General features: G+C 37.3%; 1 protein-coding gene across 1 annotated transcript in view; it reads left to right on the top strand.

Moving 5' to 3' along the window:
- The first annotated feature begins 827 nt into the window (after window positions 1-827).
- The window catches only part of l(2)41Ab (lethal (2) 41Ab), a 142,875-nt gene continuing 125,906 nt past the window's right edge, over window positions 828-17,796 (top strand). The window contains exons 1-3 of the mRNA XM_090386656.1: window positions 828-939; window positions 3,197-3,278; window positions 12,038-12,122. Coding sequence (XP_090242782.1) covers window positions 903-939; window positions 3,197-3,278; window positions 12,038-12,122 — 204 coding nt within the window. The 5' untranslated portion in view covers window positions 828-902. The remainder of the gene's footprint in view (window positions 940-3,196; window positions 3,279-12,037; window positions 12,123-17,796) is intronic.

Raw genomic sequence — 17,796 nt, 5'->3', positions numbered from 1 at the left:
CAGAGAACATTACCTATTGGAGGAAAGCATGTGTCAGTAAAACTGACTTGCTATTAATAATTGTGTATGACAGATGCCATTCAAAATGTATATATAATTAGCTTTAACTTAATTCCTGAATTTTTCCTAATTGTGCAGCAATAATTAATGGAGATTTCAATGGAGAAATCAAAGAAAACATTTTCAAAAACAGCTGTTAGCCTTTTCAGCTCTGTGTGGACAGGGTAGATGAAGAGGATGGATTGCTAAATTATTGCTTGGGGTCTCATTGAAAATAAATAAGAATAAGCAGAAACATAGCCAGTAAAATGTTCATTTATATTGATGCAAGAAGAAAAAAAAAAAAAACAGGTACCTTGAGGCCACTTAGTTTCTCCCCGAAGAAAAGGCCAAGTGAATGACTCTGAAAATGTCCATTTTATCTCTCTTCTAATAGTCTATGTTTGCTTATTATTATTATTTCAATCAATGAAAACTCCATAGCCATTTTTTAAAATTCAGACAGACATAGCTCTGTAACCATTTGGTATTGGATGTAACCATTCTTTTATGAACTTTTGACTGCTGCATCATCTCCAGAAGTTATATCCTCCACCTCCTCCCTGATTGACCTGTTTATGCTAATTGAGCTATTTCAAAAGGGATGTATTTCATTACTTCATAAGTAAACTGGTTTTATCATAAGAAGTAGTTACCTTAATTAATTGATGAGGCCTAATATATAAAAAAGATATAATTTTTTGAGAGAGAGAGAGAGAGAGAGAGAGAGACATACACATAAGTTGTGTTATAAGCTAAATTTCTTTCTTTGTTTATTTTTAGTGTCAAAAGAAGCTAGATAAAAGTGATGAATTTTACTGTTATTTAATTGAATAGATCATCACAATTGTGCCCAGCAAGACATGGAGTCTCCTAGTAGAGAAACAAATATCATTAAAGGTATGTGTTTAAAACTGAAATAGTTTAGGACATTTTACTAAACTACTTCACTTTTTAATAGAATGCTAATACTGTGCTAATTAAAGTAATGTAGGTTATTAATGCAATATTAAATGTAATTATTCTCTAATGATCTTTTTAGATGAACTTGAGAAATTTTGGCTAAGGTAAAGAAAGCCAACATGAGAACCACTGCAAACTTCGGGAAACTTAACGGACAAACTGGTTGCCTGATACTGCAGTTTCTCCCTGCATTCTCGGTAAACAGATGGTGCGTGTTATTGGTAGTGGCAGTAGAAGTCGATAACGATGTATCGATTAGTTTTTTCTCATTATTAAAAGCAGATTATTGGAGTTCATGAGTGTAATGCGCCTTCATGGCGGAAATTTACTTATGGGTACACCCTCCAGATTGCCTCAGTCTTAGGGTGTTTATTCTCCCCCTTCCCATTGTTTGAAAATAGAAAAATGACTTCTACTGATAACACACACTGTCTGCAGAAGTTGTTTTCCTATTTTAATCCTACAATCCAGTCTCTAAGTTTCTTTCCCTTTAATTTGAAGTTATGGTCTCTAGCTCAGAATCATTTATAACAGTGAAAATATCATGTTCATTCATTTTACTATCCCCTCTGAGCCTTATAGACTCCATCAGGTCTCCTCTAAGGCGCCTGGTTACCAAGCTCTGTAGCTCACATATTCAAAGTCTTTCCCTATAAGGGTGCCCTTTTGCAGATCTCACCAAACTGGTTGCCCATCTTTGGACTCTTTCAAGAAGCTCAGTGTTTCTTTTAGGTGTTGCACAGATAACAGCCACTATTCGCCTAGACATTGATGCCACTAGATGTTTGAAGATGTTTGTAGGGATCTGTAGCCATGCTGCCTGCAAGGCTTTCCACAATGTCGGAATATACGATGGTTGTGTTATCCATATACCTCACTTCCCATTCCAAAACGTCCCAAAGATTAGTTCGAAGTCAGGCGAATGTACATTATTGCCTTGGAGGATCTCATTTCTTTCTGGGAAAAAATGCAACATGACAGGGTGTACATGGTCTCCTAAGTGCTGCCAGTAGACCTCACCAATGAAATATTAGTCCATATGCACTAGGGGTCCTAGTTCTTGCCAACAAAATATACCATATATTAAACAACCACCACCTGTTGAGCACATGGATGATGGGTCTGTGGACTCTTGTTGCTTGCATCGCACACAAAGGCATTCATCTTCGTGTTGTACCAGGTATTTGGACTTATTTGACCAGCATATTCATTTCCAGTCCTCCAGTGTCCATCCAGAATGTTGTTGACACTATAGCATTTACCATCGACAATAATCAGCAGTGAGGAGAGGGTATCTCTTGGGTCATTTGCTGTGGAACCTCATACATCTGAGTGGGCCGCACATCATCAATTGGGATATTGTATTGTGATGTCAACTATTGCACAGTGACCTGCCATTTAGCCCATATAATGCTCTGCACCATTTGCTCACCACATCAGTGTGCAGTTGCCAATTGGTGTAAAGTAGGCATAAAAGTTTTGATGTGCTTCAATTGTGAGAGATACTTAGTGGTAGTAAATTGTAATAGTGTTGATCTCTCATATGGAGCACCCCTTGCATTTTGTTTAAAAATTTCACTCACAATGAGCAGAGTATTTAATATTTTAATAAAAATAAAATATTAAATATTAAAACTCACAAAATCATCTTATTATAAAGAGCACATATCACACAAAAATTCCATTAATAAAATTAATGGAATTTTTGTGTGATATGTGCTCTTTATAATAAGATGATTTTGTGAGTTTTAATTTCATATATATGATCTGTAAAAGTTGTAAGGTAGATAGCAATATGAAAACAATAAAAAAGTAAATAAAAACTATGGTTATCAGAAGAGCAAGGTTTTAATCAGCAGTATTGGTATGAAGGCAGTATTATATGACTGTATTTATATTACAATGCATTACATAATTTACAAAATGCTAGTAATTAGCAGCCAATGGTGGAGTTTACAGCAACAGGAATTACAGTTAGCAACTTACTAGAAATCATAGAAAAAGATATGTTCATCTTTTCCTGTTTACCATAGAAATATTACTAGGAGTTTCCATGTGTTCTCAGGAATGATGCCATTAACAATTAAATATTTTCTATTACTTAATTCAATGATTGGAACTTAACTGTTTTTCAAGAATTTTACCTTATTTTGATGCATATTGTACACCTCCCCAACTTTTTTTTTCCATTGAGGACCTGTTGAGACTAAAGCAGATGAAGAGGAGGAACAAAACCGTGTCAACATGAGTAGTAGACAAGGCCAACAAGATGATGGGTAAGTACCAACAATATTGTAATTATTGACAAAATGATACAAAGAAACAGTGCTTATGTAGCCTCATCTGTATATTAAAAAAATTCATTCTGTATAATTGTATACACATCATTAATTGTTTCCATTTGTTTCCATAAGTTCCATTGTTTCATCTGAGTATTTGTTTCATCATTCACATAATTCTATTTCCACAAGCTAAGGTGACAGATTTTTACAGTAGTTTCTAGTTGAAAGAAAATTAGGCAAAAAACATTTTCTTATATCTGTAATTATTATTTCTTAGTTTAAATTCATCCTTTTTTTGAAAGCTGATGCAACAAGTAAATATATGAGCTGTGCTAGAGTAACTAAGAGTAAGAACAGGTGCTTGATGAAGTGCTGATCAAGTCATTAAATGTAGCTGTTGTGGGGATATCACAGATGTGGTGTCCCTCAGATATAAGAGATTCAGAATTTGAATTTGGGGAGTACACTATGTATAGAACAGGATAGGAGGGGGGGGGGGGGTTGGCTATGCTCTTAGTTATGAGGCACAGAAAATCTAAGGTAGTGCATCCAGGTAACATGGCCACTGCAATGTTGAGTCATTTGGGTGTGACAAAAGCACTGGGAAAGCAAAATGAGATTTACTTAAAGGTGTAGCTACCATCAAGGGTAAAGGGAAGAGTTTTGATTTTGCAAAAGTGACTACGATGTTCTCAAACAAATTCTATATAATAGGACCAACTGATGATATTACCATCAGCATATTCTGAGTGGGAAGCATTCAAGGAAATAATCACAGAAGCTGCTAGGCCAGCGTTTCCCAAACTTTTTTAGTCATGGAACACTTTTCATCTTACAACATATTCATGGAACACTTTTCATCTCACAACATACACTGAGTGATCACTGAATTATGACAACCTACCTAATACTTTGTAGGTCCCCCTTTTGCCCTCAGTACAGCAGCTATCCGATGTGGCATTGATTCAACAAGATGTCGGAAGCGTTTGGGAGGTATGGCCAAGCTGTGTGTAATGCGGTGAGCAATGCAGGTATGAAGGTGATTGGTGTATCCAGATTTCAGGTGGTAGATGACTTTCATCAACCGGTGAAATACCACCACTTTGCTTATTGGAGGCTTGAAGTGGTGAAACCCATGTTTAGTTTCTAGAGCAAAGTTTCCGGCATCCCCCTCCCCCCATACTTCTCCTTCAGCCCATGCACGGTTAATAGATTTTGATACCTTTCGTGTTTGGGCTTTTCATTAAAAAAAAAAAAAAAAAAAAAAAGATGCCTGATATGCCTTTCCATAGTGTCCCATGAGTGCTCTATGGGATTGATATCAGGGGAGTTTGGAGGCCGATCGATATGCTGGAAGTCAGAACACAGTTCTGACTACCAGCGTATTGTCATCTTGGAAGACACCATCGCCATTTTGGAAAAAGTGTAACATAGCGGGGTGTCACAGCAAGCAGTTGACAATAGTGGAGATCACTGATGCGTTGTTCCACATGCACCAGGGGTCCAAGTTCCTGCCAGTGAAACATGCCTCCACTGGCCTGCACTTTTGATACCATGAATGATGGATCAAGAGCCTCATGTTGTTGATGCCAAATCCATACATGACTATCCACGGTGTGGAGTAAATAACGACTCATCCAACCAGCACACCTTCTTCCAGTCTTCTAATGTCCAACTTGCATGCTCTTTGCACCAGTCAAGTTTTTTATGCCGATGAACCTTTGTTAGGAGAGGATGCTGTAGGGGTCATCTGCTGGTATAGCCCATACGTGTGGGTGTGCGACGCATGGTCATGGCAGATATTGTTCCAGGTTGGCCCATGTTGTATTGAGTAGTCAACTCTTCAGCAGTGCTGCACCTGTTCGCCTGTACGAGTCGTCACACCCGGCACTCACCTCTAACCTCACCTTTCACTAACCTTTGCAGTTTTGCCATCAAGTCGTTGTTTGACCATTTTGACGCCAGTCCTGGTACATTTTAACAACGGCGGCTCTTGAACACCCCACCAATTCAGGCGTTTGGAAAATCGAGGCACCAGCTCGTCGAGCTCCCACAATCTGTCCTTTATCAAAGTCCTATAAATCCTTCCTTTTACCCATCACACTTGGAATTTTACTACCTACTGAACCACTGACACCTTATCTATGCTACTTAGGTCAACTAACTGCTCACTCTCATACCTCACGTGGTCAATGGGTCGCATTCAGTTTTAATAGGGGATGGTTATAATTCAGTGGGCCCCGGGTGCCAAGCGAATTCGAGGTCAAGTGATTTTTCTGCTATATATAGAGTGCTCATCAAAAGCGATTAAAGTTTTTTCTAATTTTGTACGTTTCTATTAGCAGCTTTATTTCTATATCGTTCTACACTTAAAAGCCACAAGTTAGAACAGAGAAAGGAAATTCATCTTTCTTTATTTATCCATATATTTCTATTTCCACTAACTAACTAACACTTTAACCACTTGGCCTCCTAGCGGCACTGCTCCTGCCTCCCCGTGGCGGGGCCGGAAATCTTGGCAAGTAAGACCACTTGCCAAGGGCTAAAAGGAGCAAACATGGCAAACACAGACCATCAGGATATTGAGAACGAAAATCCAAAGAGACAAAAGACTGATCGGATGGAGCAACCTTGCCCATCGTTCTTAATTATCCACTCTCTTACTAGTCAGCCCATTAATAAATTGTCTCCGTTTGTCATACAAAAACATCTGGAGGGTATTGCAGGATCTCCCAAATAATGCCTTGTATTTTACAATGGAACTGCAGAGGCTTTCGTTGCAATACAGTCGATATCCAAGATCTAATAAATCGATTTTCTCCAGTTGTCCTTTGTCTTCAGGAAACTTACTTAACTTTGCAAATTTCTCCTTCGATAAAGAACTATTGCCTTTATCGAAGGGATCGTAATACAGCAAATGCTGCCCATGGTGGTGTAGCAATCCTGATAAATTCAGTGATCCCAACTAAACATATTCCACTTCAAACTGAAATAGAAGCTGTTGCTGTGCGTATAATGCTCCATATTGAAATAACTTTAGTATCAATCTACTTACAGCCAAACCATACCTACTATTTAAAAGATCTTGAAGATCTCCTTATACAGATACCTCCACCTCTCTGTATGTTAGGGGACTTCAACGGGCACCACCCCTTATGGGGCGATCCTAAATTAGATAGACGAGGTCGACTCATTGAGAGCCTAATAGAGGCGGTAAACCTCACCATACTCAATACTGGCACACACACACTCACGTTCAGCTCCCAAATGGACATACCTCAGCCATAGATCTCTCCATTTGTTCTCCATTACTGGTCCCGACCATAGAGTGGTATGTTTTAAATGATATAATGGGTAGTGATCACTTCCCAATCGTATGCAACCTATTAATAGCACAGGCTCCTCCAGCTCAACCATGTAGAAAATGGAAATTTGCCCGAGCAAACTGGGCAAAATTCCGATCATCAATATCTTTTGATGAGGAAAAAATCCGTCTCCAGCCTATCGATGATGTGACAGAATACATCACGTCACATCTCCTAAATGTGGCTAAAGAAACAATACCACTATCAAATCCTTCGGTTCGTAAGCATTATAATTATTGGTGGAATGAGCAATGCACAAAAGCCAAAAAAGCAAAAAATAAAGCCTGGAATTTGTTTCGGCAATATCCAACAACACCCAATCTAATAAATTATAAGAAGTCAAAGGCAAAAGCACGCTTCATACAAAGGCAAGCCAAGAGAGAATCCTGGATCCGTTTTGCATCAAGCATGAACAAAAACACTGACACCAAAATAATATGGAAAAAAATTAGACAGCTTTCTGGTAAGTTTCCTACCGTACCTTCACCAATTCTGTCCTGTAATGGGCAAGATCTATCTAGTCCTTTAGATATCACAAATGCTTTGGGCAACACATTTGCTGAAATCTCAGCGGCAGCAGCTTATACTCCACTTTTCCAGAGAATTAAAAACACTACAGAACAGCACTCTGTTAACTTCCAAACTGCTCTCCTTCTGCCGTATAACAAACCCCTACAATATTCCGAACTCTTGCATGCTATCGGAACAGCCCACAATGGTGCTGCCGGACCAGATGGAATCTACTACGTCATGCTACAACATCTTGACGACAGAGCTTTGCGTCTCCTTCTGCTCTTTTACAATCGTATTTTTCTAGAAAATTATCCAACTTCTTGGCATCATTCTACTGTTTTGGCATTCCTAAAAACCTGGAAAAGATCCAACCAATCCCCATAGCTATAGACCAATATCCCTCTCAAGCTGCCTCAGCAAAATTCTAGAAAAAATTGTCCACTGTAGACTCGTCTGGATCATTGAGTCAGAACAGTTAATGAGCAATAGTCAGTATGGCTTTCGTCAAAACAGGTCATGCCTGGACCTTATGGTTAAGGCTGAATTTGCCATTCGTAATGCCTTTATTAAGCATGAACATCTAGTAATGGTTTCCATAGATATAGAGAACTCTTTTCATACCACCTGGCAGCATGGCATACTAAGAGACCTTTACTCTCTTGGTCTGCAGGGAAACCTTCCTATATTTATAAAGCATTTTCTACACACTAGATCTTTTCAAGTTCGATACCAACATGCCCTCTCTGCAACTTACATTCAGGAAGAAGGTGTTCCACAGGGATCAGTACTGAGTGCCACTCTTTTTGCCCTAAGAATAGATTCTATCACTAAACAACTTCCAAATACTGTAGAAACTTACCTTTATGCAGATGACCTTGCCATCTCCTGTCATTCCCAAAATATGAGATCTATTGAACTACAGCTTCAGATATCATTAAATAAAATACAGCAATAGGCCAGCCTTAACGGCTATAGGCTATCGCAGCAGAAAACAGTTGCTATCCATTTTTGTAGACAACGCAAATTTCATCTGGATCCTGAACTTCACATCTCTAATATTTCTATCCCAGTCACTAGTAACATTAGATTTCTAGGTTTAATCATGGACAACAAGCTAAATTTTTTAGAGCATATTAAAAAAGTACGTACTGCCTGCTTAAAAAAGATAAACATACTCAGATCTTTATCTGCACAAACGTGGGGTGCAGACCGTACCTGCCGTCTTCGATTATACAGGGCATTAATCAGATCAAGTCTTGATTATGGAGCTCCCATTTATGAGTCTGCCAGAAAGAGCGCATTACGCTGGCTTGATCCAGTACAACACAGTGCACTGAGAATTGCACTTGGCGCATTCAGAACATCGCCAGCACATAGCCTGTACATTGATGCTCATGAACCGCCACTATCTTTACGTAGGAAATTGCTTTTGCTAAAGTATTCTGTCAAGATACAAAGTTGTGCGTCGCATCCCATTCAGCCATATCTTTTCAATCCACCATTAGAAAATCTGTACAGAAATAAACCTAGCATAGTAAAACCAGCTGGTCATCGCCTTCTTGAACTACTGCAGGTTTGGAATATATCCATCCGTTCTGTTCAACAAGTAGCCACTTTTACCCAACCACCATGGGTTCAAACTCCTATACCGACCTGTGACACTTACCTCTGTCAGTGGGGAAAGAATATTTTGCAATCATCAAATATCAGACAAGTTCATGCTGTTCACACTCAAAAATATATTGATTTTTTACCAATATACACAGATGGCTCTAAATCAAATTCAAAAGTTGGAGCAGCTGCAGTGTTTCCGAATACAATTGTATCAGCAGCCCTTCCTCCTGAATTCAGTATCTTCTCAGCTGAGTTATTCGCAATTAAACTAGCTTTAAAAAATCTCCCTCCTGACTGCTCATTAAAATCAGTAGTTTACACGGATTCCCTCAGTTCAATCAACGCTTTGTGTAGTTCCTGAGATAAATTTCACCCTGTTATATTTGAAATTAGAAAATTATTACTGAAGATTAAAGAACGTCACCAACTGGTCGCCTTCTGCTGGATACCAGCACATTCTGGTATTTTAGGCAATGAACAGGCTGATAAAGCTGAAAAAAAACCCAACCAGCTTAGATTTAACCAATATCCCTGTCCCAGCCTCAGACTATGCAATAATGATTCATGCTGCATGCCTAACAGAATGGACAGCGCAATGGCATTCCCAAACGAATAATAAACTCTTTCAGATTAAACAGGTTCCAAAAATCTGGCCCTCCAGTGTCCGGACATCAAGACGAGAAGAAGTAATTCTTTCAAGAGTAAGAATAGGTCATACTTACCTGACCCATCTTCATTTACTCACAGGAGATGATCCACCACAATGTCCACATTGCTATATAAATATGACTGTTAAACACATTCTCATTGACTGCCCCTATTATAAACAAGACAGAATTTCAACCCTGCAATCACTGGTTATCCTTCAACAACCAATAACCCTAGAGAATTTGATAGGTGACAAGGCAAATATATCTGAATTCTTCCGTTTTCTGAAGCAAATTAGAATTTTTAATCTTTTCTGATTAAGGACATTTCAGACAGTATGATTCTTTCCCTTTTCCTTTAATATATAAATGAATAGGCGCATTATAGCCAAAGTTGCTTATGCGCCATGAAACCCCCACAACAACAACATAATTCAGTGATCACTCAGTGTATTCACGGAACACTTATGAAACACAAGTTTAGCGGGAGCCAAAGACCTGTTTGCTGATATTTTATTACATAGGATGCATGTGCATCAGGAGCATCTTTATTTCCAACACATGTAAAGCTGAAATTCAAATAACTGCCATGATACTTTTGTTTTGGCCTTTTATTAGTGGGTTCCCGCTTTTTCACTTTGGATTTTTTGGGAACAAAAGGCTGCAATTGTTCATCCTCACTTTGAAGTGTGACAGTATTGTGTTTGTTTTCATCGACCATAGTTGCACCACTAGAAGTACTTTGCTTCTCGTTTTAAAGTTCCTTTTTTTCAACCACAAATCCATGGTCACATATTTTAATAATAATATTTCAAAATACTAATAATTATCCAAAGAAAATGTATACAAGGAAGTGAGTTCAGTTATGATATCGATTTGCTTCCTCCTCTCCTTCAACCTGTGTACTCCAGGCTAAATTGCATACAAATGGCATACTAGATCACCATATTGCTACTTTTTTGTAGGTGTCATTACCTCTACGCATTCTTCTCTATGTAAAGCCCACCGAAATAAAGTGTTCCGCAGTCTATTTGATTATCAGTCTATGCCAGTATATTAATAACCAAAAAAAAATTATGTTCAATATTATAATGATACAAAAGTGGTGTATGCTAAAAATATGCAAAATTTATTTATTTTATTTTATATTTTTAATTATTAATTACGATTTTTTGCAGAACACTTGTTCGCATCTCAAGGAACACTAGTGTTCCACGGAACAGTTTGGGAAATGCTGTGCTAGGCTGTTGTACTGACTAAGGAATACTGTTCAAAGCTAGTGGTGTCCCGAGGCTTGGTGCTGGACCAATTGTTGTTTTCTGTATTTATTAATGATATTGATGGAGTTGTATCAGGTATAATGTCTAAGTTTGCAGATGATATAAAGGTTAATGATAGTAATCAACATTTGTTTGGTTAATGATAGTAATCATGATATTCTACTGTAACACAGTGTAGAAAAAGAGGCAGATGTGCTGAGGAATGGCAATTAGGGTTTATCATTGACAGATGCAAAGTATTGACTATGGGTTAATGTTTGCAGATGATATAAAGGTTAATGATAGTAATCAACATTTGTTTGGTTAATGATAGTAATCATGATATTCTACTGTAACACAGTGTAGAAAAAGAGGCAGATGTGCTGAGGAATGGCAATTAGGGTTTATCATTGACAGATGCAAAGTATTGACTATGGGTAGCAGTAACCCCAGAGTATGGTACCAACTGTATGGTACTACACTCAGGGTAGTGAAAAATAAAAAAGACCTGGGGAAAATTGTGCAGTCAGATATGAAGTTGTCTGAGCAGCATAGACAGGCTGCTATGACAGCTCATGGGGTTTTGTCAGTGATATATAGTAATTTTGCTAGCAATGTAAGGAGGTGATTAGCCATTGTATAATGCAATGGGTAGGCCACATCTTGAGTATTTCATGCAGGTTTGGAGGCCTCATTTTAGGAAGGATATAGAGCTGCTGGAACGGGTATAGAGAAGGGCAATGAGGTTGGTGAGGGATATAAAGAAAGGTTTCAGTTCCACAAATTGCAATGACTGGAGACTAGGCACTGCAAGATGATCTGATTGATGTGTTTAAGGTTTTGAATGGACTGAGCAAGCTGATGGGATTCTTCCTCTTGCTGAGACTACAGACACGAGGGGACAAATTCAAATTGAGGAAGGATGGTTGCAGAATAGATGTGCAGAAATTTGCCTTTAGCCAGTGGGTGGTTGATTGCTGGATTAAAATTGCATCTGTTGTTGTGGAAGTGGATAGCTTGAATAAATTCAAGGAAGAACTAGACAAACTATTGGAGGGGATGAATAAGTGAAATGGGAAGTCTTTTTTTTTTTTTTTTTTTTTGGCTGATGCTGTATAAGCTTTCTTTCTTGCATCATTTGACACTATTAATAGTAATACTAAAGTGTTAATAAGAAATTAAAATCTCTTAAAGAGCTGAGATTTGAATTTCTGGATATAAATTTACAAAAAAATCTCTGTAACATGTTTTACAATAAAACTTTCCTTTAAAATGATTTGAAAATATATTATTAGATGATAGCAGTGGAAATAATAATATAATTTTATACTTTTATTTTTCATTTTGAAATGAAGAACATTGGATACTGAAACTATATCCACCATAAGCAGTCCAGAAAGTGGAGATGTATCCCGGCTAGTGGTATTGCCACCAGATCATGTATGTTCAATTTCTTTTTTGTTTTTCAAGTACTTTCTTCTGTGTGTAAGGGTGGTTCATGGTTGATATGGGTTTTAATTTGATTACAAGAAACATGAACATGCTACAATGACTGTACTATCACCTCTTTTCAAAATATTCACCCTCTGCAGTGAGATATACATATATATACTGTATATATACACTGAGTGATCAGTGAATTATGACCACCTACCTAACACTTTGTAGATCCTCCTTTTGCCCTCAGTACAGCAGCTATCCAACGTGTCATTGATTCAACAAGATGTCGGAAGCGTTCAGGAGATATGGCCAGTCAAGCTGTGTGTAACGTGGTCAGCAATGCAGGTATGGAGGTGATTGGTGTATCCAGACGCCTGATATGCCTTTCCGTAGTGTCCCACAAGTGTCTATGGGATTGATATCGGATGAGTTCGGAGGCCAATCGATATGCTGTAAGTCAGAACCGTGTGAGTCAAACCATTCCTGCACAACAAGTGCCCAATGGCTCGGCGCATTGTCATCTTGGAAGACACCATCACCATTCCGGAAAAAGTGTAACATAGCAGGGTGTACACAGCAATTGACGATAGCGGAGATCACTGATACATTGTTCCACATGCACCAGGGGTCCAAGTTCCTGCCCAGTGAAACATGCCCCACACCATACAAACGCCTCCACTGGCCTGCACTTTTGATACCATGCATGATGGATCAAGAACCTCATTTTGTTGATGCCAATCCGTACACGACCATCCACAGTGTGGAGTAAATAACATGACTCGTCCAACCAGCATACCTTCTTCCAGTCTTCTAACATCCAACTTGCATGCTCTTTGCACCAGGCGAGTCTTTTACACTGATGAACCTTTGTTAGGGGAGGATGCCATAGCGGTCGTCTGCTGGTATAGCCCATACGTGCGATGCATGGTCATGCCAGATATTGTTCCAAGTTGACTCATGTTGTATTGGGTAGTCAACTCTTCAACAGTGCGGCACCTGTTCGCCTGTATGAGTCGTTGGACCTGGCACTCACCTCTAACATCAACCTTTTGCTTACCTTTGCAGTTTTGCCGTCGGGTTATTGTTTGATCATTTTGACACCAATCCTGGTACACTTTAACTATGGTGCCTCTCGAACACCCCACCAGTTCAGTTGTTTAGAAAATCGAGGCACCAGCTCGTCGATCACCCACAACCTGCCTTTATCAAAGTCCGATAAATCTTTCCTTTTACCCATCACGCTCGGAATTTTACTACCTATTGAACTACTGACACCTTATCTATGCTACGTAGGTCGACTAACTGCACACTCTCATACTTCAAGTGGTTAGTGGGTCACATTCAGTTTTCATAGGTGTGGTCATAAGTCAGTGATCACTCAATGTTTATTCTATGTGGCTAGGCACTGATTCTGAAGTGCAGAAAGACGTAGGCTAATCATGTAACCATTTCAGAACACCATAATTCAGGTCTTCCTCCATATGAAATACCAGATCTGCCATATGCTCTTTCATTGGCCTGAACAAGTGAAAATCTCTGCAGGTTGAGTTTATGCTCTAAGATTAATAGTTCAAAATTTTCCAGCCTAACCTTGTCACTATCATTGTAAAAGTTAGTGCAGTATGATGCTTGGGCATATACTGCACATGCATTGTCATACAGTAGGATGATCTGCTTTGACAGTTTCTCAAGGCACAATTTCACTGCAGCAATTTTATTACAAATTGCTTGATGCACATCCTTGTTTAATAGGTTATTGTAATACTGCACTTTAATTGTTTAACTTCATGGCAGAAAATCAGTGTGTATTAGTCCCGCATTCCAAAAGACACTCACTCCATATCAGACTTCTTTGATTCAAGAATGAATGTGGACCCATGCCTCATCACATTTCACTGCAGCAATGAGCTTCCCTCCAATTCAAATCAGTAAAAATGTTTTGTAAACATATCAGCATTATTGTGTGATAAAATGTTAGCATCTTTGCACACCTATTGCATACACAGTTTTTGAACAGCAAGTGCCATTAATAATTTTTCATACTTCCAGCACTTATATGTATTTCAGATGTAATATCATGCATCCTAATGCACTTGTTTTCAAAATACGTTCCTTGATGCAATGAATATTGGTGGTGATCTGATAGAGGTGACTGGTGATCTGATAGAGGTGTATAAAGCCTTGAATGGTTTGAGCATGCTCAATGCTGATGGCATTCTTCCTCTTGCTCAGAATAATCACCTGAGAGGGCATAAATTCAAATTCAGGAAAGACAGATGTAGGATAGATGTGCGGAAATTTGCCTTTAGCCAGTGGCGGGTAGTTGGTTGGTGGAACAGACTTCCATCCCTTGTTGTGGAAGTTGATAGCCTAAATAAATTTAAGGCTCAGCTGGACAGGTATTTCGAACGAATGGAGGGGTGAAGTGGAAGTTTTTTTTTTTTGCTGATTCTGCATAAGCTTGCTTTCTTGCATCATATGCCTCTACTAATGCTAATGCTAATATTTGTGCTGGTGACAGAAGTTGGTTGGATATGAGCATGTGGACTGTTAGTGATTTCTTCATAGCTTTTCAAAACTTGTTGACAGGATGTTTTTTGCTCTAAATGTGCACATAAACTATCTAGAATTTCAGCAGGCTTAACAGTATCTTTCGGCAGAAATTGATAATACAATGCTGTTGCAGACCTGGAGTGTCCAGAGTCTGATGCCATTATGTATTTTGTGTTCTGTGCAGACACAGAGCAGTGTTGTAGCCACGAAAATGGTCTTACTAGTGTTTGGTTTCTTTAAAAAATAGTTTGGATTAACCTCGAATTGCCCTCATATTATCACCCATCATATCTTATAAGTTACTTTTTTACTTTAACTATATGAATCTATTTGTTGCTATTTCTTTACCTTATGTTATTTCTAACTACACTTCTTGATTATACCACACAACACATGATTTTATTTTCATAAATATTTTTGGCCCCTATTCACCTATTTGCTTTCAGATTTTTCACATTCCTAAGTGGTTAAAAGTTGTAGAAAACATGTCTATCAATTTTTATGTTTCATACACATTGTCTTGTGTTTTATAAATAGATACTGTCTTCTGATGAACTATGACTGGATTTAATTTCTTACTTTATTGTTTTTATATGTGATTATTATATTCTGTGATTATTATTTTTATAATTATTATATTTTCATGATATTTTTATTACTCTTATGCCTTCTTTCACAAATTTTCTCTTTGATAGTGGAATGTGTATGAATTAGCAGTCAATTTTTACTCACTGTAGAATGTGAAATAAATTTATTTTCAATTAATCACTGAATTAATCACATTAAATACTGTCAAAAAACAAAAAAACAAAAAATGTATTTAGATGATGTGCTTGGAGTAATTTTCTTTTTTTTTTTGTTGAGAGAGGGGTTAAAAATAAACATTTTAGATTTCAGATTTTGATTTTATACCATTCAGCTCTTTTTGAGATAAAGGCAAGAAATAGTTGATATGATATATATTTAGTTGATAGGTACACTTTAAAAATTTATCGATACTCTAGTTAATAAGACTAAATAATGTTTCTAATAATAACAGTCTTGTTATTCTAAAAAAAATTATTTTCCAATAACTTATTTCCAGTGCATACTGATTCAAAGCATGTGAGAATGAAAACTGAAACCCAAACTCTGTGGAAAATTAACATGAGAACAGGTGCATATTGTGCTGTTTGCACAAAGACAATATCATATTTTTTTTATAGATATATTTTTCCAATTATAAAAGAATTATTAATGCAGATTGAAAGTGAATACCATACTTGAGAAATAAAATTGACATTGACAAAATTCTAATGGTTATTTAAATTTTTAGGGTTTTTTTTTTTTTTTTTTGGTACACAAAACTTTGTTTTGTGTACCAAAAAAAAAAAAACATACAAAGTACACTGCAAGAGGGTCAATGTCTTTACTAGGTATGTAAATGAAATTGTATTCCTGTAATATTCTCCACACAATAGTTTAACATATTTTCTGGTGTCTGAAAGCATCTGTAAATTTTAAAGGTGCCTTTATGACATGTCTTTGACACCGATTATGTGGCCATTTTTAGTAAGTAGTAGTGAAGAAGTGCTATTCTACTTCCGAGTTACTCTTCTTTATGGTGCACTAGATTACTGAGGATTCTTCTCTTTCCCTTTTGCGCACTGTCCAGTAGTACCATCTCTGAAATAAATCATTCCCTTTAGATTGGGAAGGTGCTTTATATTTTCCCATACTTTACTTTCTTCTGAAAGATATATAGTTGTAAAGTTATGTTCCATTCCATTAAATCACTGATTGATAAACCCTTCTGTGCTATAAACTGTCTCTAAAATAAATGGTGGAGCTGTGAAGTGTTGTTTAACTATTTACCCAATGATATGATTGTATTTCTTCATGCATAACAAAGGTGAAGTTTTTTGAAATGTAATAAAGTACTATACACTTTTTAATACTTAATTATGCTTTTTGATCATCTGAAAACTTGCTCGAAATTGAAATTAATGGTAATGAAAGGTTGTTTTAGTAGATTTTCCTTTAAGTTTGCATAAGAGTTCACAAATGTCACTAAATTGCACTGATATGTTGTATATTGTAGAATATTTCAAACAAGTCAACAAGTCTTGTTACTTGTTTAAATAGAACCACAGCAGAGGTTTTTTTTTTTAATGAAAACCCCAAATACAAAAGGTATCAAAACCTATAGTACTTAGTACCATGCATGGGTTGAAGGAGAAGAGGGGAAGAATGCAGGAAACTTTGCTCTATAAACTAAACATGGGTTTCATCACTTCAAGCCTCCAATAAGCATAGTGGTGGTATTGCACCGGTTGATGAGTCATCTACCACCTAGTATTAGTACATATTAGTATTATATTATAGTATTGTATTATTAGTGCTATTTTATATTAGCATTAGTAGTGATACTAGTTAGTATTAGTTTACTTAGTTAGTATTAGTTTACTGTGCATGGGCTGAAGGAGAAGGGGATATTGATGCTAAATAGATGGGTGGGCACCAGCAAAACATTTACACCGAATGTTCATTTCTTTTTATTTTGGCAAAAAAGTTTAAACTATAACAGTATGCTAAAATTATTTTAGTATTCTGTTATATTATTTGTGTGTGTACATTATTATCATATATTTATATTTTTTATATGTTGACAAAAAAATTTTTATTACCCTGAGAAACCTATTAGTTCACTGGCAATGGGAAAAGGACAAGATTTCACAAACTTCTGAAGAGATACAATTGTAGTGGAAGTTTTGCAGGTGCTACAGCAGGCGCCTCTGTAGCCAGGTGGGAAGGAGCAGCAGTGCATAGCACACGCTTCGTGATTAGACCGGGGTTTGAGCCTGTCACCACCAAATACGGAGGATGCGGAAAGGTCAGGGAATGACCACTGCATATCCCGCAGCAATATGGCCTTAGTTGCTAATGCTCCAAATAACTAACTAACTAACTAGCAGGTGCTACAGAAAAGAGAATTGCCCTTTGCTGTAGCACCTGCAAAACTTTTAAAGATGAGTATCATTAAAACCTTTAATGAATGGAAAAATTCCCAGAAAATATCCATGAACCAACATAATTTGTTATGAAAAGTGCACAATTTTAGAATCAAGCACACTGTCAGCAC

The sequence above is a fragment of the Mastigoproctus giganteus genome, chromosome 12 (assembly GCF_048544385.1).
Source record: "Mastigoproctus giganteus isolate SK-2022 chromosome 12, ASM4854438v1, whole genome shotgun sequence".
Lineage (NCBI taxonomy): Eukaryota > Metazoa > Arthropoda > Arachnida > Uropygi > Thelyphonidae > Mastigoproctus > Mastigoproctus giganteus.
Note: the sequence above shows the minus strand (reverse complement) of the source record. Positions and strands in the feature narration are given on the sequence as shown.